This window comes from Columba livia, chromosome 3 (assembly GCF_036013475.1).
Source record: "Columba livia isolate bColLiv1 breed racing homer chromosome 3, bColLiv1.pat.W.v2, whole genome shotgun sequence".
Lineage (NCBI taxonomy): Eukaryota > Metazoa > Chordata > Aves > Columbiformes > Columbidae > Columba > Columba livia.
In genome coordinates, this window is record NC_088604.1 from 102,946,080 (window position 1) to 102,970,677 (window position 24,598).

The following is a 24,598-nucleotide window of genomic DNA, read 5'->3' on the forward strand; positions in this document are numbered from 1 at the left end:
TCAAATCACTCCATATGGATGAAATCTGCACGCAGCCCTGGGGACTTTAATGGGCCTAAGAATAACTTACCTGTTATTGCATATATTTATGGCAGGCCAGGGTGTTCACTGGAACGTGCCTGTTGCCGGCTCCGTGAGAACTCTGGGCAGGCTGAGGGACTGGCTGACTGCCAGCGAGGTGAAGAGCCGTGCAGTTCAGACTGTCAATGCTTTCGGTTTGAAGATGTATAATGTTTTAAAACAGATACATATTTTTACTGTTATCCCAAATCTGTGTCAGATACATAAGCTCCACATAAACTAAAGGGGTATGAAACCACTCTCAGTTGTGGAAAACCTAAGTGCAACCAAAATTGATCCTTCTCCTAATATTAAACAAACTTAACAAGCAGCTGAGCGTACAATGTGCAAAGGATTCAATTAATCAGAGAAATTTCCATTTAAAATAAACTCCAGCTGGAACAAGAGTACAGTGAAAAGAAACTCAACAGCTTAGCACACAAAGGACAGGCACAGCCTTTGAGAGAAGCCTGTTACACAGAGCTCTGATGCTCCGCTAGTGATGAACACAGCCAAACACACAGTTTATCCGTTTTCCTAGACTGACTTTACGTTGGCAAAAGACAGCTGGCCATGCTTTGATAGGCAGCTGTCTGGGGCTCTGAAGAATTTTACATGTAACTTACTTCTGTGTGCAAAGTGGCTCAAAATAAAGACTACAGGCATAAGGGAGGTGTATCACTTGTCACCAACATTGCACAGAACATTCAAGGAAAATAATGTGATGGCCAACCTGGATTTGGAATCTGCAGAATATTCCATTTTTCCCAATGATATACAGTGGAGAAATTAACTTATTTTGCCTTGCATCTCCTTCATTGCTGTCTTACCCTTCACTTCTTCTGTACGCAAGATCATCACAGATGGCACAAAGCAACAAGGAAGGTAAACCTTTGCTGCCAATACTCCCTGTGTCTGTGCCCGAGATTCTTCTGAAGCAGCAGCAGCAGAGTTTTTACCGTGACTCCAGTTTGTGCCTCTGGCCCCACAGATGATGAGCAAGTGCTACAGAGCTACAAAAATCTTAATTTCACTTGACCGTTGCCTGATAAAGCAATGGGAACAACAGAGGCACGGCAACAGTTTGTGTGCTGACTGAAAAAACATTTTCACTTGTCTACAGAATTCTCGTTTACTGTCTTGCTAGGTTCTTTTAATTTTAAACAAAAAGACACCTAGAAAATACAAATTTCCCACACCCGTAGTAAATAATGTGAAAATGTTTGTAATTTTCCTTTATTCATCCTTCTGATCCATAAACTGGGCAGAGGTCGGGCGCAACTCCGAAAGAACCATTCTTTGGCCATCTCCTCTGGTTTCCCTGTTTACTCCTCCACTCTTCTCCCTTACCTTTTTATTTCAGTCAGGATTTGCACACTCTCATAGCCTTCCCATTACTGAAGGACGTAGATACACATTTAAATGCCTTTTTTAAGCCGGTGGCTTGGCTAGCTACAGGATCTGTAAGAACATAAGTCACAGGTGTAAAGCCAGACATTTTCAAGCAATTAGTGTAAAACTGCCTTTCACCGGCATCGTAAGTGTCCCACGTCCAGCTGTGAAGCCGCAGCCATTAAGCTCTAGGGGAAGCTGAGGGTGTTTCACCAGCTCCCTCCTGTCACCGGGCCCCACACAGCCCGTCCCGCAGCGCCCAGGCACTTAACAGCACCCGGCAGGACGGGCCCGCGGCCGAGCGGAGCCGCCCTTTCCTCGCTGAGGGAGAAGCCCACACCTGACACCGCCGCCCAGCTCCGGGAGCCACGGCTCCTCCCAGGCGCTGCCGCTGCCTGCGGCTAGCCCGCCTGCCCCCGGGGCCCCAGGGACCCGCCACACCGCTCACACCCGCCCCACTATGGCGGCGCAGCCACCGCCTCACCGGCCGCCTCACTGCCGGAGAGAAGCGGCGACGAGAACCGCCTTCCTATTGGCCCTCCTTCTTCTCACCATTCTCTCCCATTGGAGAAGAGTGGCCAGTAGGCGGAGACACCCATCGAGCGACAGCCGCTGTGGCGAATCGGTGGGCGTGCTCGTTTCCCCCGGCCAGCATTGGGGCCAGAGCGTGCCGGAGCCAATGGGCACGGAGAGGAGCCTGTGCCGAGCCGGGAGCAGGTAAACACCGGCGGCCGCGCAGCGTGTCCCGGCCCGGGCTCCGTCCGTGCCCCTGCCGGGCTGCGGGCTCTGGCTGCCCTCCGGACGGGACGGGGCCTGACCGGCGGGGTCTCGGGGCGCCGCGCTGTTGGAGCCGTGTGAAGCCCTTCCGCTGCACGCTGGGGCCCGGGACGGAGGTGGGGGAGGAAGGAGGTCCGGCAGCCTTGCGGGCTCGTTCCGGTGAAAGTTTACATCGATAAATATATATATATATATATATATATATATAGACATATAGCTAGCTAGACATAGATATGCCAATATACAAATATATTTCTATATAGGTGCATATTACGTGTATATATAACATATGTTTTATATGTGTATGTATAGGTAAAATACCCGTATATGTGTTTCTCCTGGGCAGTGGTTCCTGCCCGCAGCCCAGGATTTCATCTGGAAACGCTGCCGGCGATTCCGTGGAACCCCGACTTTTAAGGCTGGGGCAGCTGGGGAGAACGCGTGCATGGGCACAAGGTCTCCTCTGGCCTCCTGCAAAGTCTCTGGCAGGCAGGATTATTGGGTTTTTTGTCCTTTTTTTTTCTTTAGTGCCTGTTGTCTCTCTCTGCCAGCTGCTGTGCATGTGGCCGGGCTGGGTGTGCGCTTGGACAGACAGGGAAGGTGACCTAGCCCCGGTGTGTACACCTGTGTCCTGCTGGGAGCGGGGACAGCGGGGCTCCATGGCTCCGCATGCCCCTGGCTGGCTGCCCCAGGTGCTCGGGTAGGAGATGGGAACCCAGCCCTACACAGGTGTCCTTGGGTGTCCCTGGTGTGTCACCTCCAGCCCCTGCTGGTGCAGATGCTCCTGGCAGTGTTAGCACCACTGCAAGTGGTCCTGTGCGTGGGGTCTGACCCTAGCTTTGAGGTTTCCCTGGTGTAAGTAGATCTGCAGGGCTGTGGTGCCTTTATGCTGTGATAAGGAGTTGGCTGCTAGAGTATTTGATAAGGAGTTGGCTGCTAGAGTAGTTGGGCTCAATGCTGGCAAAATAATCCTTCTGATGCCTTTTTTTTTTTTGGGGGGTGGGATTTCAGCTCTGCCAGCAAAATAACCCTTTGGGGCTCTGTGTTGTGCCTTTCTTGTGGGACAGAAGAAAGCAGTGCTAGTTCAGCTGTGTTGGTGTGCCCTAAAATGGAGAAAGAGGACTACAGAACTCTACAAATTCCTGTAGTATCTTGTCTTTCATTATTTTTGTGTTCTGGGGCTGAAAGCGAATGGCATTTGCAAATTCCTTTTTGACTGCTGAGATGGTGTGTTCCAAGTCCTCTTGTCATTTTAGCAGCATGCACGTTTTGGCTTTATTGGCAAGAACCGGGAAATCTTTTTGGCTCCATCACTTAGAATTTCCTAAAGTTTTTTCTTTGTCTCTGTATTTACCAACAGCAGTGATTGTTACAGCTGAAACTTAGGAGAACATCAGGCTGTCAGTGTCAGCCCAAAGCTTTTTCTTGGTCTAAATATAGAAAAGGAAGACAGATTGTCTTCATCTAATTGCCATCTAAGAGAACAGTATGTATGCGCGGGAATTCTAACTCTTAAGTGGATTATTAAGTATTCTGCCAGCCTATAGCAGCTGTTCTATACTGTATATTTTACTGGTATTATTTGTGATGGATGAAATGCAAAGCAAAGGATTTAGCTTTGTTTGTAGCACAGTGGTGTTGCAGCATGAAATTAAAAGGCAAACCAAGGCTAGGTCCTAATGTTAGTGTGAAATGGCCCAGTTTTATAAAAATCCATTAATCTGCTGAGGAAAGAGGTCACTTGCACGAAGGTCATCTGGACATCTGCTCTCCTGTGGCCTTTGTGAGACTGATATAAAGCAGGAGTTGTATTCCCACCTCAGCTGCCCCACTATAAGCATTTACTACTGACCTAGGTTTGTCTCCTTTCATTTTTGCTGTACAGTTTTGAGAGTTTGGTCTTTTGGCTCTTACATTGTATGATTTTTGAATGAGACCTAATGGTTTGAATCCATCCATGGGCAAAGAGAACTTTTCCTGATACTGTGCAAGCCTACTGGGTCAGTTTGATAATGGTCTGACACATTTTTTCCATTTCTTCGTTTACTGTATTTGCTAGACCGTGCTCTATAACTTTCTGTGAATATAGACAGAGCCTATGTTTCCTTCCAGCCCAAAAGCTCCTCCAGTTGCTATAGCCAGAAAGGAAACATGCTCATCTCAGCTCTCTGTGCTTTTATCTTCTGAACTGTCCTTCCCCCTTTTCAGCCCAGACTAAGAAAACACAATCAGTATGCATTTATGTATTTGGTGTTGTGCACAGGTAGGAAAGAAGGTTCCTGTGCTTTCTGTTATGGGGTATCCAGTGTCCTTAGGAGGCAGAAATCATCTCTGCAAGGTCCCTTCCTTTAGTTTAAGCTGTGAAATGATAGCAGAAGACAGTGTGGCTTTATAACACCTCCATCTTGCTTGCCTGGTGCTGTGTGGCTTCCTCTCTGTTCAGCATGCAAGCACCCAGGGCAGAGGCTTTCTCTTCTTCACCCCTGCTCAGCCCAAAGGCTGATGTACTGGGTACGTGGGCATGAGTGACCAGGCTGGTCCTTCCTCCCCTGAAGGACAGGCTGCTTAAACCAAAGCTCCCTCTGGCAGCCAGCTCAGCCTTGGTGACAGTTCAAAGTGCAGCTCTGATCAGTCAATAGTGGCGTTAGACAAACTCCCTGGTGGGCCCACTGTGGGGCAGAGAGAGGGGGGACCAGTGGTCCTGCCTCTGTAAACTCTATGTCAAAGACCCCTGCCTGGCTCAGACCTGCACCGTTGCAGACCTGAGGTGAGGGAGGTCTTGTCTGGGAGCGAGCAGGGGGCTTGCCACCATAGGGCTTGACCCTTCTGGAAGGGGGATGGCCCAGCACTCCCCTTCCCTCCTGTGGACACTGGGGCTGCTCGCATAGCCGGCCTGGGAGCTGGTCCTGCTGGAGCCTGGCTCTGTGACAGCAAAGGAAAACAAGTGCCTGTTGTATTTTCAAAAGAGCTAGGCAGCTGACGAGCACCTGGTGTTGGCTTCAGAGAGGCTGGGGGTGGTGGGACAAGCCCTTTGGTAGGACCACACATTTAGGTCAGTTTAAGGCAGCTGCAAGTATAATGTCTGTGGATTTGTTGAAGGTTGGTTGCCACAGGAGCTCCTGTAGAATCCCTGATATGCTGGGGTCTGTTTGTGTCAGACTTCAGTGAAACCAAAGCCTTGTAAACAAGTGACAGTAAAGCTGTGTTCAGGTTTGAGTCTGCTTGCTGACCAGAAGTATTGTTCCATCTTTGCATTTGTCCACATCCATTTTGAAGGACAATAGCAGAAAATGTCCAGCTTAAAAACAGATATATTACAACATGGAATTCTTTTTTTTCCATGTAATTGTGGAGGTTAGTAATTAGCACTGTGTTTTTGCTGTTGGTTTAACTCCTCCAGTGGGTACAACTAGGGTGTTGAAAGTAGGCTAATTGGCTGTCCCCTCTAAATCCTCTGCAGAACTGCTCTGTTCGTGCAGCAAAAATTGTGTGGCAGTTTCTTGAATACTGGGAGAAAAAGTTCTTTAATATTTTGATTGGTTTGTTAAAACCTAAAATATTAGTGCCAAACTATTAGAGAGTAAATATTTATTTCTCCCCTGGTCTCTCACATGGGCAGAAGGTTTTGAGAGCTATTTAACCCACTGGGTCACAGATCCTGTGGCATGCATAATTTAGCCTGTTCACAGATCCAGAAGTATGTCATGATTGAATGACTTTATGTATCTGACTTCTTTAAATGCCTAAATCCTATAACTGAACCAGAATCTAGGCTCTCAGCTGTAAATTGTGAGCTCTCACATGCCCAGTCGGAAGAGTGTGTTAAGCTCCCAGAGTGGAGATTTTAGGCTGTGTAAGAAATAAGCACACGGGTGCAGGTGTTAGGAAACTCACGCAGTAAGAACACAGTGTTACTGTGAAGCTGACAGGCCCAGCTTGAGGGCTGTCCATGCATTTTCTTCCTGTAACTGTTCCACTTTTATCACAAAAAGAGGAACAAAATGATATGAAAAAGCTTGAAGAAAAGGCAGGGGAGGAGCAGTCATCTGAAAAATGTTTAGCTTGAGTTGACATTTTAAAATTTCTTGAAGGTGCTCGATGTGTTGAGGAGGTTGTGAAAGAAAGGGGAATCTTTCACTCCTCCCTCTTTCCTTCCTCCAGTAAGAAATTCAATTTCTTTAGTGAGAATCAAGAATATCTCGCAGATCTTTGAAGTACCCACTCTGACCTCTCAAGCTGGTTGGTGGACAGCACAGTGTACTAGTTGGGCTGCCAATGCATGACTCAGATTGAAGTGACTGTGTCCAAGTCACATGGCTGCTTCAGCTTCCTCTTCTGAGCTGGATTTATTTCCTGAGACACACTGACTTGGGTAAAATACTGCAGAGGAGAGGTGTTCTTGTAGATATTACAGCTTTACAGTGCTTTAGAGATCTTGTTTTGCTTATGGACAGGTGGCTGAAAATCAGAAGGTGACTGAATTACCCTTATTTACTCCAGTTGCTTTTTTAAGCAGACTTAAATGCTAAAAGGAATTTTCCTATTACCTGCTTTTAGAGCTTTCTGAAATCCTGGCTTTAAGGCTATTCTACGGTATCCAGGGCAGTGTACCTCGCTTCTCTGGTGTCCAGAAAGAAGAGCTGTTCCTTTCCTTTCTGCATTGTGCTGCTTTGCTGCACAGAAGTAGGTGGAAAGGGGCCAAATGTTTCTAGCACCCACTTTTATATTCTGAGTTTTTTGCCCATCCAAGTAGTTTTGCTTTTAATCACAAGGCAACATAAGGAAAAGAAAAAAGTAGCTCGCCTGAGAAGACAGGTCTTTTCCTTTCTACACAAACCTCTCCCTGTCCATGGGCAAATAGAAGAACTGCTAATAAAATTCATCTGGTTAATAAGCAGTTGTAACAGGGAAGACAGCACGTAATGCCTGGTTAGCGGCCTATTTAAGCCAAGGCTCTGGGTTACTAAGAAACTTCTGCTAACCGCTGATGCTTGCAGGGGTTTTGTGTAAGAGCTGCGCTGTCTTAGCTTTCTAGCAGCCAACATTTGAGGTGAAGCTCACTTTGGCCTGTGCAAAACAAAACCTACGCACCGAGAAACCTGCGTTGTGAAAGTCAAGGTGTACTAATGGGAGAGGGAAAATAGAAGCAGCAAAGAAAAAGGATTAAGTTGCTTCAGTGCTGCATTTTGCTGTTCTCCCTGATGGCAAAAGTCACAGTGAGTTTAACTGAACGTATTGTCATTCCTAAATCAGCTGTTAGGAGAAGACAGAGTTATATCGTGTGCTGTAGCCTTTCTGTTGAAATTGTGCCTCCTCTTCAGACTTCCAGTTGTTTGCATTGTGATGTTTGCTGTTTCTCTTTCCTCTCGCTCTGCTTGTCCCCGCAGCCTTCAGTAGTGCTTGGTGGCGCCCTTCCCGAGTGCTCCCTAGGACAGCCACGATGATCACATTCATGAACAACTCAGACAGCGAGGAGGAGCCCTGCAATGAGAGAACATCCCTGATGTCTGCAGAGAGCCCTCCAGTCCCCTCCTACCAGGATGGCCTGCAAGCCTCACAGGCAGGGGAAGCACAGGCACACAGGGTAGGTGTGCGTCCTTCCCGGAGAGTGACGAAATGGGATGTGGTGACAGATGTAATCCTGCTGCCCTTCCATTCCTTCCAGCAGACTGGCTTCTATGACTGGCTTTAGCTAGTGCCGTTTCTCTGGTGTCAGTCTCTCTGCCAGCAGCAGCAGTGCCTATTCCTATTTCTTCCACTGTTACTCTTCCCTCCTTTTTATCTCCATCTATACTCCTCCCTTTTCCTTCCTTTTGGTAAAGCGACAGGCTTTGAATCAGCACCTGATGCACGTATGACACTTGCAGGATATCCTTTTCAGCCTTCTTGTCTTGCCAGAAACCCTTTGTCTGCTCTGGTCAAATGCAAAGCAGTGGGGTAAAGCAAGAATAGCATTGCTGTGGGAGGAGAAACTGATCAAGCTTATGCCATCTCAGATAATATTTCTTCTATCTCAGTTCTGTGCAGCTTGCCCTTCATGTGCATGTGTCCATCTGTATATTTGCACTTGAAGAGGCCCTTAAATATTCGTGGTTTTGGTTTAAAAGCTTGATTGCGACCTGTTTGTAATGGAATTTCAAATTGCCGTGTTCATTTGGTATCTTCCATTTAGGAACAAGTTGAAGTATGATGGAATGAAGTTTTGAACACAAGTGTCTTCATATGCTTGCTAACATTTTTTTTCAGAAGAGGCGAACAGGTAGCAGCCGTAGCCCTAACAATATCGCTGATGGGGAAACGTCTGACTCGGGTGTTCCAGTGAGAGAAGGCGCCTTGGAAAACGAAGAGGAGGAACTGACTCTGAAATATGGAGCAAAGCATGTAATCATGCTCTTTGTGCCTGTCACCCTTTGTATGATTGTTGTCGTCGCCACCATAAAGTCAGTGCGCTTCTATACGGAGAAAAACGGGCAGCTGTAAGTGAGGTCTTCAAACCAGCCTCTGAGTACGTGGGCTCCCTAGCTTTACACATACGTTCCACGCACGCGTGTCTGTGTACACAGAGTGCTCCCTTGGCAGGTTGGGAGAACCTTTGCACTGCTGAAGGTGGCCATGTAAACATACAGAGATCTTTCTAAATTATGCTGTGCCTATCTGTGTAAGTCTTTCAATACCTGCATTATACTGCTTTGTTAGCACCACTGTCATTAAGGTGCTCTAAGCAAAGCCTGTGAGCAGCATATAATGAATTTGCTTCATACTGCGGCATAAAAGGCTCAGGCTGAACTCCTGATCTGTTCTCTCACTCGCTTGCGGCAGTCACAGAATAGCATGTTCATTTGGATGAGTGTTTCATTTCCTGATGGCGTTTCTGGTTCCTAAAGACTCATGGTAAAGATACATAATTCCATCCAGCTCTTGCTGACTGTGCCAGAGAGCACTGTTGGGGCTCTGACTGTCCTCTGCACACCGGGAGGAGAAATAGAGACTCTGGTCTCTTGAATGGAACCAAAAGCAGGACCTGGGGGAGGATGTGAATGCTGATGAGAAGGGATAAAAAAGTCCAAGACTCTCCTACCAAGTGTGGAAAGAAAGGTCCCCCTTTGCAGGACAGCACCTGTGATGTATCCTGATAATTATCATGGAGATGATCCAGAGCATGCAGTAAAAATTCATGGCCTGGAGAGAAGTTACTAAACTTAGATGAAGTCACTTATACTCTAGGTCTTTTTGTTTAGAGCTCTGCCAGCCACAGCTTCTCTGTAGAAATGTGCTTTTGATAGAGAGCCCTAATCTTTAGTTGATAACTAACTGAAACCCAGCCCCTTCAGAGGCTACATCTCATGTTTGCTGTCCTTGGCAGTCGTACCTTCCTTTCTTTCCCCCACACACAGAGGTCTGGTTTTATCTTGGAGCAGTTAGTTATAAGAGAATATATATACTTTATATGGCTTTTGCTTTATGCTGCAGGATCTACACCCCTTTCACTGAGGATACTCCGTCTGTGGGCCAGCGTCTCTTGAACTCTGTGTTGAACACCATCATAATGATCAGTGTCATCGTTGTAATGACAGTGTTCCTAGTCCTGCTCTATAAATACCGCTGCTACAAGGTAAAGTGTTCATGCCAGAGCTTTTTCTACTATGTGCGGTGAACTTGAGATCAGGTGGGGCTGATGTGTCAGTGAGAAATATAGGCACTGCACTGGCTAGTCCACATCTTAGTCACAGCAAGAATCACAATGTACAGAACCTTTGTCAGTGATGGCAGAGCTATGCCCCTGAATGTGCTTTGCTGTTATTTTGTCTGTAGTGGCAGGCTCTTAAAAACGAGGCCTGCTACTTTGTGTTAGTCAGGTCTGAGTCTTCTCCATCTGATCAAAAAGTCTTGCTGTTTGTACTTATGGACTAAGTTGTACCGTTTACTGCAAGTGCCTTCTCTTAAGTTTCACACAAGCTTTGTGGAAACTGGTGGTGTTCTGGCTGAAGGGGACAAGGCTTGGAGGGAAAGGCACATTCACGTATTGTGGTGCCCAGGGAGTTGTTCTATGTGGTACCAGCCCAGCATTTGAGCACTGGCCAGTGCTGCTTTTTAGCTTAGCCCTGAGATGGATTTATTGTACAGCCTTGGGCAAAGCCCTCCTCCTCCCCACCAAGCCAAGAAGCTAGGACTCAGAATGGATACCCATGGAAATGGAAAGAGACTGAAAAAACAAAACAAGCCAACACAAACAAACACCAAGAGATCCAATATAAAACTAAAGGGTTTTGGAAAACTAGGACCAACTGACTGTTTCTTCCTCCCTTACCAGTAGTGGGGAGGGCAGCGTCTTTGCAAACTGCAGGAGGAGTGCAGAAGGAGGCTGTTGGACAATAGGAAGCTCTGTCAGTAGTGCACGCAGCACTGTGACCTGTGTGAGGGGGAACAGCCCCTTCAATCACTGTCTTTTCTTTCCCTTGATAGTTCATCCATGGCTGGCTGATCCTGTCCTCTTTGATGCTGCTCTTCCTCTTTACCTACATATATCTTGGGTAAGTGGGAATGGTGCAGGTAACCTGGCGGTTCAGGGCTCCTTCACCTCTTCACAGAAAATTCCCAACTTGAACAAGGAAAGGAATGTCTCCCCTTCTACAAATGGAGGTTTAAGAATTCTTAGAATGAGAGAGTTTTTTTTAATAAAAATGAAGATAAGGTCTTTAATAGGCAATGACCAATTTTACAGTGCCTAGTCTACAAAAATCGTGATGTGATGAAATGAACAGGCAGAACCTTGGGGTACGTAGACCCTGAATGATATGTTGAGAAGCAAGTAGAAAGACAGTTTATGTGCTGAGTTGGTTGTCTGATTTGTCTTCCTCTTTCTCAGACTACATTGCTTCAAGCTCATTCCCTTAGCTCCCAGCTCAGGTAGAACCAAGCTTTTAACTTGCAGGTGATCTTGTTAAAACTTTACATTATTAACTGTGAGCATCATGCACCTGGTGGGATGACTCTTAGACGACGTCTTTGCTGCAGATGGTCATGTAGCCGCAGGCCTGTGTTAAGACTTTAAATCCTGCCTGCTCAAACCCTGGGCATTGCTGTTGACCTCAGGCCTCTGGCAGCGTGGTGACTGCACACACAGCAGGTCCAGCTCCTGCAGCAGGAACAGAGAGCTAAGAGCAGCAATTTGGCCACAAGGCAGGTTCTGTTTTCATGATGGGAGCTGCTCCTATCCTGCTTTCTCCTGGTGTAGTAGGAGGCTTGCTTGTTTAACTACAGCTAGTGGGATGCCTTGCGTGTCAGTTGCTTTTATTGCTCAGCTAAGTTTTCTTGTATTCTAGTGAAGTATTGAAGACATACAACGTGGCCATGGATTACCCCACTCTAATCTTAGTCATCTGGAATTTTGGAGCTGTTGGAATGATTTGCATCCACTGGAAAGGTCCCTTGCAGCTCCAGCAAGCATATCTCATTATGATCAGTGCTCTGATGGCACTGGTTTTCATTAAATATCTACCTGAATGGTCAGCATGGGTGATTCTAGGTGCAATCTCTATCTATGGTAAGTCTGGGTTGTGACTCCCAAGGTGTGGCTGACGGAGAGGCAATCTCAAGACTGCGTATGCTATTCAAAAAACGACTTCATGGTGCTGACAGCTTTAGAAAGAGGCAGATGGGTGACTAAGTGGAATTCCTGGCTTGTCTCTTGCTAACTTGTTCATGTAGGTACTGTACTCCTACCATATCTTTTGTAGTGGAACACCAAGTCAGGGAAGTACTGAACCACATGTAACTGCATGGTAGGGGTGGTTGGATTTTTATCAGTAGCAACCTGATAGTCTGGCAGGTTTTGTTTACGGTTATCAGGAGATCATGGATTTTGGAATGAGTTACAAGTTTCAAGAGAACCTGCAGAACGAGGTAGCTGGGAGGTAATGTACAGATTGGTGAGGAGCTCTGGTGGAGGAGGGAGGGTGAGCAAAGAGGAATTGGACCAGAATTCATGGGAAACACAGAGTCAGTGTACGTAGCGATGGATTGTGGAAGGTAAAAAAAGCACCCCCAGTTAAATACAACACCTCGATGTAATGCTGCCATCTGCTTTCAAAGAAATATGTAGTATTCTCAAGAGGCTTTTTATAGGATTAGCACAATGAAAACTCATTATTACATTAAGGCTTGGGGATGGTATTTTAAGTGAACATCTTTAGGGACCAGAACAGCCAGAATTATGCAAAGTGGCAGAAACTGCCATTCAGGAAATCATCCAGTTAATATTGATAGATGTAATTTTGAGGGGAGAATAGCTTTTTTAAGATAAAGACTGAAAAATATGCATGATAGTTGGAGATGGCAATGTCTGGCCCTTTTCTCTTTGCAGATCTGATGGCTGTTCTCTGTCCCAAGGGGCCACTGAGAATGCTGGTAGAAACTGCACAGGAAAGAAACGAGCCCATTTTTCCTGCATTAATATATTCCTGTGAGTAACATTAGAACGTTAATGTTTTTAGCCTGATTAAACTCACAACCTATTTCTGTGTCAAACCGAAGAGCACTATTTTAGTTACTTCCTTGCCCTAAGATTGGTGCACATTTATGTTCTACAACAGACCATTTGTAGAAGGCCTTGTTTATCGGTTACAATGGTGCCAACTTTAATTAGATAAAAGGAGCCCACGTTTACCTTGTGAAGCTGATATGTTCACAAGTAGATTTATCTTTTTGTGAATACAGTGCAGAACTTGCTTTGTTCTGCAAACCAGAACTTGTGCTAGATGGACAGTAGTGTTTGCAAAGTTCTGTGATTAGAAGATGCTCACTCAATACACTTATTTCATGTGCATATGCTTTATAGACACATTTTAAACATGTGACGAGGTTCCATTTTTCCTGTAGCCCCCTCTTGCGCTGTGCACTGTACAGATGGAAATGTGTAGAATATATTTGTTTTCTTGTTCATTGTGTGTTTGCTCACTTTGTAAAGGGCTCTATTCAAGTATTGCTCTTCAAACAAGATCAGTCATCTCTTCCCTGGCTTTCTTGGCTTAACTATGATGGTGCCTGGTGCCTTTATCCACAAAGGTACACATGTGCTTAAGATTCAGATAGTTGGAAGGCAGGCGACTCAACACTTGGGGGACCTGGACTCAAGCATTTCATGGACCTCAGTGACCTTTTCATTATGTCACTTGTAAGATGGAATGGGTATTTCCAAATATTGGGTGTCAAGCTGAGGATGCCCACAACCTGATTGATATATATATATATATATATATATATATTTTTTTTTTTTTTTTTTTTCCAAGCATTTAATGTTATATAAATGCTTTTATATGTTCCAAGCAGAGCTGCTGTTGGCTTAAGCTGACTTCCCTTTTACTGGAGATTATGTTATACTGACCTGAGACAATCTAAATGAAGTTTCTCACATGTTCTAGTCAACAAACAAGAATTTCTCTAAAAGAGAATGCAATTCAACGAATAATAAATACTGAACAAAAAGTTCTTATGCAGAATGTCAGTGTCTCCACTGGAAGGCCCCATTCTGTGGCTCCCTCTAGATGCAAAAACATCACTTCAGATGAGGTTGTAGTGGAAAAGCAGGCACTGTGTTTGCCTTGGCTTATTTTGTTTAGTTTAGCTTCTATAAAAACAGGAGGACTGATGCACACTTACATAAACAGCTGATTTGAGTTCCCTTCCACTGATTTCAGAGTAGTTTGTATTCCTTTTTAATTTAGGGATCCATCTCAAGAACAACCCCCAAACATCCTTCAGTTGTTCTTGGAAACAAAACAGAAATAGCCAATATTTTGATGGGAAAGAACCAAAACAGATAGGCAGAGAGAAAACTGGCATTCTGACAGCTGCAGCATATCCCTTGCTTGTGTGCTTTACCTTTAGCAGAACAGGAGTAAGCTGTGCATGGTAACCTCTGGTTACCTTTTGTACTAGCATCATTTCCTGGGCAATTTTTTGGAGAGTCAAGTAGCCAGGAAGAAAACAAAGTAGATGAGGACCCTCGTTCTGCAATTTTGCTTTCTTTATCCTACAGAGAAGATTATACTGACTCTTAGGTATTTGTGCTCTGGGACCCTCTTAAAAACTGAATGTGTGCACTGCCCTAATTTCCTCTCACCTTGCCTTCTAAGTGCTTAGGGAAACCAACTAAGAGTGAGCATTACAAAAGCATTTACAGAGACAAGGGTTTATATTTTTAGGGGCAGGTGCTTACTTAGCTCCTCTGAGCTATAGTGACCGATGTTTTATGCAGCTACTTTCTCTCTTTCTTTTAGCTGCTATGATATGGACAGTTGGAATGGCAAAGCCAGACACAGCAGCAAGAAGATCAAGTCAACAGGCGTGGGATGCAGGTTTGCTTGCATGTCACTCTCCTCTACAGAGCACTATCCCATGGAAATAATGTGTGTGTTTGAGACTGAGAGTAAATGTAAGCCCTTGAATCCTGACACATGCATTTTTTTTTTTTTCAGTTTTGTTACATTAGTTGCAGAACTTAGTGATGTTCTGAAAGGTGCTTTTAGGACTGGCAGCAAAGATGACCAGACAATGTAGGAAGCTCCAGCATTCAGGCTGCCTTTATTTAAAAAAAACCAGCAAACCAAACCAACAAAAAAAACCCCACCAAACAAGTGTTGTCCATGACACATTTTCAGATGTACTGAAGTCAAAGCTGAAAGTGGGCTAGTGAGGGATTATATTTTTAATAGTTGAGGATGGTAAATAACATTGGCTCATACATACAATGCCGATGAGCTGGTGAACTCAAGTGCATTGCAGTGTGCTGCATTCGGGCCAGTGTCACAGAAGAGACCTGCTTTTACCGAGCTGTAAGTGCAATGTGGCTTACTCTGCCAAAGAAAATGAACGTCTTTACATTTACCCTTGGATAAGACTTATGTTTGGGCAGTTACTCAACAGTAGCCGATGTGTTCCAAGTTTACATTCTAGCTGGTCCTGTGGTAATTTTTGTGCCTTTACTTTTATCTTCTTGAAATGCAAATTTTGAAGGTGATTTAATAACATCTGACTTGTGGTGTTGGGAGGATTTCCCATCTGGTCCTGTTGCACTTCAGAGATGACAGCACCTTTTCATGTTGAAGCAATAAATGTGTGCTAGGGCTTGATAACTGAACATGCTGCTTATTTCAGGATAAAGCATTTTGACATACTAACAAACGGCAGGGGCGCAATCCTGCTTTGAAACTGGGCACAGAGCAGAAGCAAATTACATGCTGAGGCATACAGAATGTCACTGCGGAGCTCTGTCCCACATCACAGTCAGCTCACATCTGCAGCGGCAGCATCTTGTCAGACTGACATGGACTGGAAAGTTTGTATGAGCACTTTTGAAAAATAGGAACTGCCAGACAGAGTACTACATCACAGACTGGCTGCTTCCAAAAGCGCTACCAAGGGCTCTGTTAGATGTGTTTAACAGGCCAAAAAAAAGTAAATCTGTGAACAATGAAATGTGGCCACTAACTGCACATGCACACCCAGGCCCAGTGTCAATGTGATTCAGGGCAGAACTTTTCTTGTAAATGGCAGTCCTCTTAGTTATCCATTTTTGTCATATGACCAGTTAGGGAATACCTGAGCACCTCCACCCCAAAGATATAACAATGTGGGGATGCATATGAAGTTCACTTGGTTTCACCTGTCATTCTGGCCTGCACTGGGCAATGTGTAGTTCTGCCTATGTACTCACTTGTTCAAGCCGTTGAACTCCGGGGTAGCTGCCAAAGCAGCTGTGAACATGTCCCTTTCTGCCTTAAAGCCACTAAATGTCTCTGCTTGAACTGGTCATGATGATCACACTTTCAAGAAACAAAGGGCTTACCCATTCTGGAGAAGCTTCACCAAAGTGTGGATTTCATGTGTTAAACCAAGTTATAAATGTAGCTACCTGTTTTGGTGTTGGTTTTCTTTTTTTTTTTTTTTTTTTTTAATTTGTCTGCTCTTCTTGGCCTGTTTTTGTGGAACCAAGCTGAGGATGGGAGAGAGAACCACAGGAGCCCTTCACACGCAGACTCTCAGATGTCGGAGAGGAGGAGTCCTGTTCCAACCCGCCCCATCACTTCTTTTGAGGAGCTTGAGGAGGAGGAAAGTAAGAGAGGCTTCATACCTTGTTTTCAGCATAGTCAGAGGCAGTGCCTGATGTTTTTTACTCATTGTGGTTAACACTCTGTTACTCAGTTTGGCCTAATTGCAGTTAATTCAGAGTGGTGACTTGTTGAGCAACAATGGTCTTGAGTCTGACTCTGTATTACTTCTTGCTGCTGCAGTATCTGTTCTGGGATTGAGCTTCCAGTGACATCTCTTGACAATTTAAGCATGAAACTTCACCTGCTCCCCAGGTGACAAGAATTTATTCGTGAGGAAGCTGAACAGGAGCAGAAGTAACACTTGTTTTTTCCACTTCTCTCAGGAGGTGTGAAGCTGGGCCTTGGAGACTTCATCTTTTACAGTGTGCTTGTTGGGAAAGCAGCTGCTACAGCTAGTGGAGACTGGAATACTACACTGGCCTGCTTTGTAGCCATTCTCATAGTAAGTGAGCGAGCTCTTAAAAACTCCATTATAGCCTGTTTAGCACAGCAGTGTTGCCAGAACTGAGCGCTGCTACATCTCTGCAGTTAACACACTGAGTGTTCTGGAGAAACCACCAGTGGATTTCCCAGGCCAGTCCTCTGTCTATAAAGACAGGCTCTAAGCAGCCCTGGTAGAAGCTGAATTATATGGGCTGGGAGGGAGGATTCCTTGGAGCAGAGCCAAGTGTGGGGATGGTGGAGGTGAAACAGCCCCAGGGGAAAAAAAAACAGTTACAGCTGAAGTGTTTGTGCATTTGCTTCAGTGCTGAAGACTGGGGACTTTTGTGAGCCACAAAGTCCCTATTATGAACTCCACATTGGTTAGCAAGCATAGTTGAAAAGGTTAACCCCCTTTTGCTAAGGAGAAAGGCCTTCATCCTCTTATTTAGCCAATCTTGTTCTTGCGTTTGCAGTGGAAAAAACCAGGAAGGAAAGAGACATATATCCATGGAAATTATCAGTAAAAGCAGATGACAATCATACTGTAACTGCTAAAGCGCTTGGTTTTGCCAGGCCTAATGACCATACACTGTTCAGCTTTCCCTAGGTAGAAAACAATGACTAGGAATTTGCTGTTTACACCACCACCCTTAAGGAAACTAGCCAGAAGGTAGAAGAAAATTAATTATCCCATCCTTCTTGGGCCTCTCTTTTGCTACTTAGATCCCAAGGACAGTGAAAGACAGTGACTTTGACTTATGAAGATCACGGATCAAAAAGCATGAGAACTGGAAATGATCTAACTGAAATGAGTTGTGTTGAGTGTAGCCTTCCTACCTCCTAGGTCAGAGCAGTCTATAGGATCACCTGGTTTCACATCTTGGGGTCCAGCACAAGGCCTCTTTGCTGGGGGGATGCTCGCTCTTGTCTCTCCATGAGGCCCAATGTCCCATTCTGTTTCTTAACAGTGCTGTTAAAATTTTTGGAACCTGGTGTCAGAATTTTGTCATCATGGAGGAAGTAAAAAGGGCTCAAATAAGAAGGAATCCATACCTAAATGCAGTTAGCCATACCGTGTACCAAAAATGTACAAAAGGTTTCACACATGCTCAAAAAAAACCCCAAACAACAGATCTTGGCCTGCTATCCAGATAAAACCAGAATTCACCTATCATAGTAAGCAATCCAGTCAAAACAACAGCAGTTGATTATTTTTTTGTTGTTCCTTTAACCCCAAGAGACCTTGAAAACTGAGAAGGTGTTAAAAGTACTCCTTATCTGGGCACTTCACCAGGATTTAAGTGCTTTTATCTGCCGGATCAGTACTTCCATACAGAATGGTGTAGAACAAAATGTAAAATAATCTCCAAATAAATTAACCTCTTGGGGTCAGCTGTATGTCAGCACTAGCTGTTTACATATGTTTCTTGGCAGAGAGCTGTGCTCGGGATTGCTGAAGAAAATACCTGGCCAACTTGTGTGAAAGGTGACAAGGACAAATGTACTTGGCGCCACTGGTAGCTCAGGCAGGCTTCAATTGCTGTATAGTGTATATAGCTTATTATTTGTATATTTGTTTGTTGATGACAGATACATTTCCTGGCTTCTTACTATATCTTCTTGTGTTTTTTATACTCTCTGGCAGGGTTTATGCTTAACTCTTTTGTTACTGGCTGTTTTTAAGAAAGCACTACCTGCTCTTCCCATCTCCATCACCTTTGGCTTGATCTTCTACTTCTCAACAGACAACCTTGTGCGACCATTCATGGACACTCTGGCCTCCCACCAGCTGTATATTTAGAAGACGTGGGAGTTAGAGGATTCTTTTTAAAGCTTTGCTGTGAAGTATAGTACAAATTGGAATAAGTCAAAGTTTTACACTTCGTGCCATATATTTCTAAGGAAAACACTAAATCTGTTACATGATGTGTACTGAAAATCTAATAGTTACCATGTTGAACTGAGATTTTTCACAGGGCTCTTGGACTCCAGTGCAAAGCCTGGCTCATAGCTGATGTCAGAGCATTACTTCTGTGTTATGTCATGTGCACACTGGCTGCTGTGAGCAAGGAAACCATATGGAGCATGGGACACTGGAGAGGTGAAGGGTCTGATCTGTGCTTCCAGAAGCTAAAGTGTTCTAGCCCTGGAACTGCACTCAAGTTTAACCGTACTTTAGAATTACTAACACTTCACAGTTTTGAAGTGTTGTGCAAACATGTGGCGAGAGTAAGTCGAAATTACAAGAAGAGAACAGTGTGTACACCTGTAGAGAAGTGAGGCTGAGCTGCATAAACTGGCCTCTGTACATGCAACTTCTGTTGAAATTGCCCCAAATGGCTATTTATTCTGACCTTAGACACAGCCATGACAGATGTAGACAGGATGTCAGTGGTGGGACGTTTAAATGTCAGGCTTCTGGTTCTGAGCGCGTCCACCGCTGCTGCTAACAGCCGATGAAGGTAGGGACGCCTGTTCAGGCGCATCAGATCCTCAGCGTGGGAAAACATACTTTTTCCTGTGTCCTCCCAGCATTGTATCTTTTTGGAAATCTTTTTCTGGGTCCATACTACAATCCTCAAATTACCACAAGGTGGAAATTACTGCACAACTCCAGTAAATCAGTTGACCTGTACCTTCTTGTGTGTTTTTTCTGGTCTCATTTCTGCACATTGCTGTAACTACTCCAAAGGAGGATTTACTTTTCCTTTATGAAGAGGTCCTCTTAACACTGATTGAGACTTGGTTATTAGTTTTTGGTACTTTTTAAAGATTATTTTTTAATTACAAATTTGAAAATAGCTATTTATTGTCAAAGGGACTTTTTAGAAATACCCTATAATAATTTGTATCAAAATATGGGAGTGCAAACTTTATTCTTCTGTTACGTTACTCTGCGTAAGGCATCATTAATGCTAGGAATATTTACACACCTTCAAGTGAGTTCATTTAAAAAAAAATAAAATAAAAATCACAGTGCTTGTTGCCAATAAAAAATACAGGTCTGACTGAACCTCACTGTTTTATCCACCTTTTAAAATAATCTTATTTCTACTCTGAGGGTTAGTTTTTTAGAAATAGCTGAGCTCTGTGATTTTTTTTCCTTTTGTCTGTTACACAAACAAGCTGTGTTTTCTTTGACAGCTGATCAATGTCAAGTGTTTGAAAATGTAACATTATGCAAGGTTTTGTGAATAATTCAATGTCACTGAGAGACGCAGAATTTAATCTGTGAAAATACTTTTTAGGTAAAGCTTTGAACCACGCTTTTTTAAGATAGTCCTTTTTTCAATAGACTTGTACAAGCTAATCTACTTTGATATTTATAACAAGGACATCACACAGGTGATCTAAAAAAATTTTTATGAGTTGTGTGTGTCTCAGTTTGGACAAGCAAGTCATTTTTGTGCTTTGTTTAGTTTCCTGTCCACATTTCTTACATTTACAATGTTTGGACTTAACAGCTGCAGACTGAGTTAATTATTTCTAAAAGGTATTTCCTTTGGAAATGTAAATCACTAGATTTTAAAATCTGCTGATATTTAAGGTTTATGTGAGAGTTGTGTTTGTTTGTTTCTTTTTGTTGTTTAACTAAAACAGTTATGGGGCCAAATCAGAATACAATCACTTGCAAGCATGATGTAGAGAGGATGTGAAATATTTATATGTACTAGAAGAAAAATCCTGCTTGGCTTAACAGGGTTGTAGCATGTTGTTAGAAACAGTTTATTTCTGTGAAAGCAGAGTTGATATTTGAAGGAAACTGGGGAGGTACCTTCAAATTCTGAAGGATCACTACTGGTTTGCTGCAGATTTGTGCTTGCCAGATTGGCCTTCCACTGAGCAATTATGTGTAACTTATAAAAATTGTAATTTAAAAGGTAACTGAGCAGCAGAATCTGTCAGTGTAACAAAATGTATTGTCCTGGTAAATGATAGGAGTATATCATCTATATACTGGAGTGGTTTAAATTGTTTAAAAGTTCATATGTATTTACTACAAATATATATATTCACTGTGTGTGTTTATGTGTGTACATACACACATACACACAAATTTTAAAATGATTCTGAGTGACTTCTCATCTCATTGGACATTCTCACCTGTGCATAAAAGTGAAATTTTGTTCATGATGCTGCACCACATTAACATGGTCTAAGATGTGAAAATGGAGAGGGCAGGATTTACTCTGCTCCCTGGTTGGCCTGTACATGATACTGACCCAGTGTCCTGGCAGCTCGAGTGAGCAAAGCATTTGTCTGTCTGCCATGTTCATTCACTGATTTCAGTCTGCTGCATGCTCTGCTGAACTGCAGTCTCTTTCACTCTGAAGAAATCCTAATACTCCCGGTGATGTGCATCCCTGAAAAAGCACAGCTGTCAGGTAGGCTGGGCTGACACCTGTCTTGATGCAGGTGTCACTCAACAGTCTGAAGCTGTACAGGAGGTGCCATGTGTTGGCATTGTCCTACATGATCTCTGTCACACCCACTCCTCCCCTGCAGTTTAAAATGAGTGTCTCATTGCATCTAGTCTCACATGTGGCTTGGGCATACACTAACCTCTAATATGTAAGACTGATGCTAAGTCCACAAACAAAAATACAAATCCAAGTTTTTCATTGGTGGGAGATACGTTGCCTCCTTGCAGCATTTATCGCCTTTGTTAGAAACATGTGCAATTCAACCAGTTTGGCATCATCACCTTCTGACCATGCAGTTATTGCTTGTGCTTTTTGCTGTGTTTCCTCTTGCCACTTCATTGTGGCTTCTGGTTTTGATAGGTTTTTTTGGTTGTTGTTTCAAGTGTCTACTGCGCATCAAAGACTGGAGATGCATTCTGCCCATGGAGAGCGCACAAGCAGCAGCACAGTCATAAAGAAAGTACAAGAAACAGGACACTCCTTGCAGAACTGTGCAGTGCCTTCACAGCAGCTCTCAACAGGTGCTCCAAGGTTTCATTCATAAAACGTGACTTCAGGCTCCTAAGGGAAGTCCCTCAGAAAGGACTCCATCTGTGCTAGAAATGTCATCTCCTTCTGGATCATGGAGAGAAAAGGACACATTTGCAATATGAGGTGTCTCAGCAAGAGCTTTATACACACTGCTGAAGCTGGGCCAGTGAGGGTTAGTAGATACAGCAAGGTCGCAGCACATGTCTAGCACAGCTGGGAAACGGCGCAGTGGCTGCTCTCCCATACCTTCTTTGTACCAGTTACCAGTAAAGTCTCCTCCGTGAGGCAATTGGATGAAGTTAGATGGACCATGTCTCTTTGAGTAAATGGCACTTGCTGATGGGACACTGGTGCAGAATAGCTCAAGGCCCACTGTCCTTGCAAAATAACATATGTAGAGGTCTCCCTGCTACTCCTAAACCAGTAAATTTCTCCACTTTGTTCTTGCCTTCCTGGGTACTTCCAGTTAATCACACAGTCGGTTTGCCTTCCTTGTAGCTCAAACTGCATTTTGGTTTAAGTTGAATATGTAGTTATTTTTATTTACCATTTCCCTCAGTTCCTGGGCTCCCTGTTTCTGCATTAGGAATGCTCCCTGGCAGCCACGGGAGGGCAGTAAGTCTATATGGAGAAGTACCAGCCATTTTAAAGTACTCTCGTTTTTCAGTGAGCTGAATGCCCTGGAGTCTTCCTTGTGGCAGGGAGAAAGCAGGCACCCCACACTCCAGCAGGGCTGCAGTTTTGGCACAGCATGGGAGAGGCTTTGAGTGAGCTCACACTGTACCAGAATCCATTTAAAAACAGCAGGTTTCAATGTGATGCCATGTTCAGCACTGCAGCTCTAGCTGAGGTGCTGCTGTTACATTGCACACTGCATTTTGTTTGGGTCTATTCCTATTTTTTTTTTTAATATTCAGCCCTAGTTTCAGTCCCACAAAGCCCAAGCATAAGTCAGGGCATCATTAAATTACATTTTCTTCAGAGCATCTTCAAGAAGCAAAGGAATAATTATACTTACTGCATTGTCATTTTTCCTCTCACTTCAGTGTCCTGTCCGAGCAGGTCTTGCTAATCTGAGGGAAAAAAAGAGCACGCTGCTGTCATTCCAGCTCTCTGTACTGGGGAATCTGTGATCTAGCTAGAACATGTTGTCTGTGTCCTCAGGAGCACCAGGGGCTATCTAGTTTTCTTGAACTCAGTTGTTTCACAAGAAAGCAGCTTGGACAAATGTGGCATCTTTGCCAGAACTTCTCCTACCCCATTATTCATACACACCCTAACACACTGTTGCGCCCCTCATTGAATTTATCCTTGCTTCCCCTGCCTCCAGTAAGGTAAAGTGATGTGAACTGTTCCCATTCTACAAATGGGAAACGGAGCAAGACAGTAGTAAATGCTGGGCTCAAGCTTGGTTACATAAGGAACATCTGCCCACATCAGATCACAGCATCAAATGTGATCACACAAGTCACTACAGCTTCTTTTACATCCTACCTTTGCTGCAGGCTTGTTATCAGCCAATCTTTTCCCGCTCTAAATTCAATACATTTGCCCTGAGCACTCAAGGACTTAAGTGAATATGAACTGTTATCTTCTCCGTGTGACACATTTTTTTGACAGGTGTCCAAGAGCACAATTTGGGAGGTGTCAGTGCTCAAGCACTATATACAGCTCAGTATTTAAAAAGATATAAATAAATAGAGACTTTGAAGTGGAACTAGCTAAACTCCTTGACAGAGAAACCTGAGACAGGTACAGGGCCAAGTAGTTGGAATGGAAGTTTTCCAAAACTGGGAACTGTTTGAGTCCTATCAAATAGAACCTGAGCTAAGTGACAGCTCACAAGGCCAACTCAGGACTAGGTCTGTGCAGAGATAAATGGTGTGAAGCCTGGCACTCCTGAGCTGCATTGCGGGGCCTGAAGAATCAGAAGGGGGGCAGAGCAGGAAAAGCATTAGCCCTATTTTCTCCTACATCATTGGTTTATATGATTTCAGGGAGACCTTGCTCATCCCAGTATAAAATGTGAGTAACCCCACAGCTTACTTGCATTTAAGCAGAGTAAGAACAATGTAAAAAGACCATGGAAAACTGATCCAACCTCTTAACTTATGCCAAGCCATCCTCAATCTTTACAAAACTAAACAGAACAATTACAATTCTCCCTGACTTGGTAGAGCTGCACCTATTTATGAAAGAACCCAAGCCTTCCTTCAAAACTGGTGTAAGGCAAGCAAGATCTCTGAAGCTAAAGGGAGGTATTCAGGATTATTTTTAAAGCTACCTATCCACAGCTTTGATATACCAAACGTCAGTAGCAATAAAATGCCAGTAGCGTTAATAATTATTCCAAGAGGAACTTATTGCCGATTCATCATGCCAAATAATATATGCCATCTCCAAATAAGGCCCTTGTAATATTCCAGGAAGTTCAAATTTGAGCTATTTTTGTCCTCCAAATATTGTTAATAGTCTTCCAGCAGTTTCCAAGAGGCATGAAAACTGTTTGACTTTCTTCTTTAATAACAAAAAAATATCTGATGTCTGTTCCTATGTGATTTGTGTGGGCAAGGTAAGACCTGAAATGGCAAACACACTGAATTATTTCAGACAACTCATCATGCTGCCAATTCAAACTCTGGGTTTTGCAGAAAACTAATGGGGAACAGAAATGCAGCAAATCCATTTGGCTATAGAGGCTGTGGCCGGTCAGCCTAGGGAAGAATATGAGGTTAGAAAAATTGAAACATACCTGAGGCGTGGCTTAGATTTACAAAAGAGGAGTGGGGTGCTACCCATGCAGCTCTAGCTTTAAAGACTTCAACAGGATGGGAAGATGAGGGCTAGCAGGGGACATAAAGCAATACGAAAGGCAGTTAG

General features: G+C 44.0%; 1 protein-coding gene and 1 long non-coding RNA gene across 2 annotated transcripts in view; one reads left to right on the top strand and one right to left on the bottom strand.

The window, feature by feature from the left end:
* Positions 1 to 1,269: 1,269 nt before the first annotated feature.
* LOC110362526 (uncharacterized) overlaps positions 1,270 to 24,598 on the bottom strand; it is a 32,526-nt gene continuing 9,197 nt past the window's right edge. Inside the window, exons 3-4 of the long non-coding RNA XR_010471655.1 lie at positions 2,005 to 22,791; positions 1,270 to 1,521 (exon numbers count right to left, since the gene is read on the bottom strand). This is a non-coding gene — a long non-coding RNA (uncharacterized LOC110362526). The remainder of the gene's footprint in view (positions 1,522 to 2,004; positions 22,792 to 24,598) is intronic.
* On the top strand, positions 7,623 to 20,831 carry PSEN2 (presenilin 2). Its single transcript, XM_005507352.3, has 10 exons — positions 7,623 to 7,813; positions 8,476 to 8,705; positions 9,700 to 9,841; positions 10,693 to 10,760; positions 11,553 to 11,773; positions 12,593 to 12,691; positions 14,508 to 14,585; positions 16,223 to 16,342; positions 16,664 to 16,782; positions 18,409 to 20,831. The coding sequence occupies exons 1-10, from the start codon at positions 7,670 to 7,672 to the stop codon at positions 18,562 to 18,564; spliced, it is 1,377 nt and encodes a 458-aa protein (XP_005507409.1). The 5' UTR covers positions 7,623 to 7,669; the 3' UTR covers positions 18,565 to 20,831.

Coding starts and splice junctions, on each gene's coding strand:
- PSEN2 (XM_005507352.3), top strand. CDS start 7,670: ATGATCACATTCATGAACAACTCAGACAGCGAGGAGGAGCCCTGCAAT. Junction 10,761..11,552: donor TTTACCTACATATATCTTGG/GTAAGTGGGAAT, acceptor CTTGTATTCTAG/TGAAGTATTGAAGACATACA. Junction 12,692..14,507: donor TCCTGCATTAATATATTCCT/GTGAGTAACATT, acceptor TCTTTCTTTTAG/CTGCTATGATATGGACAGTT.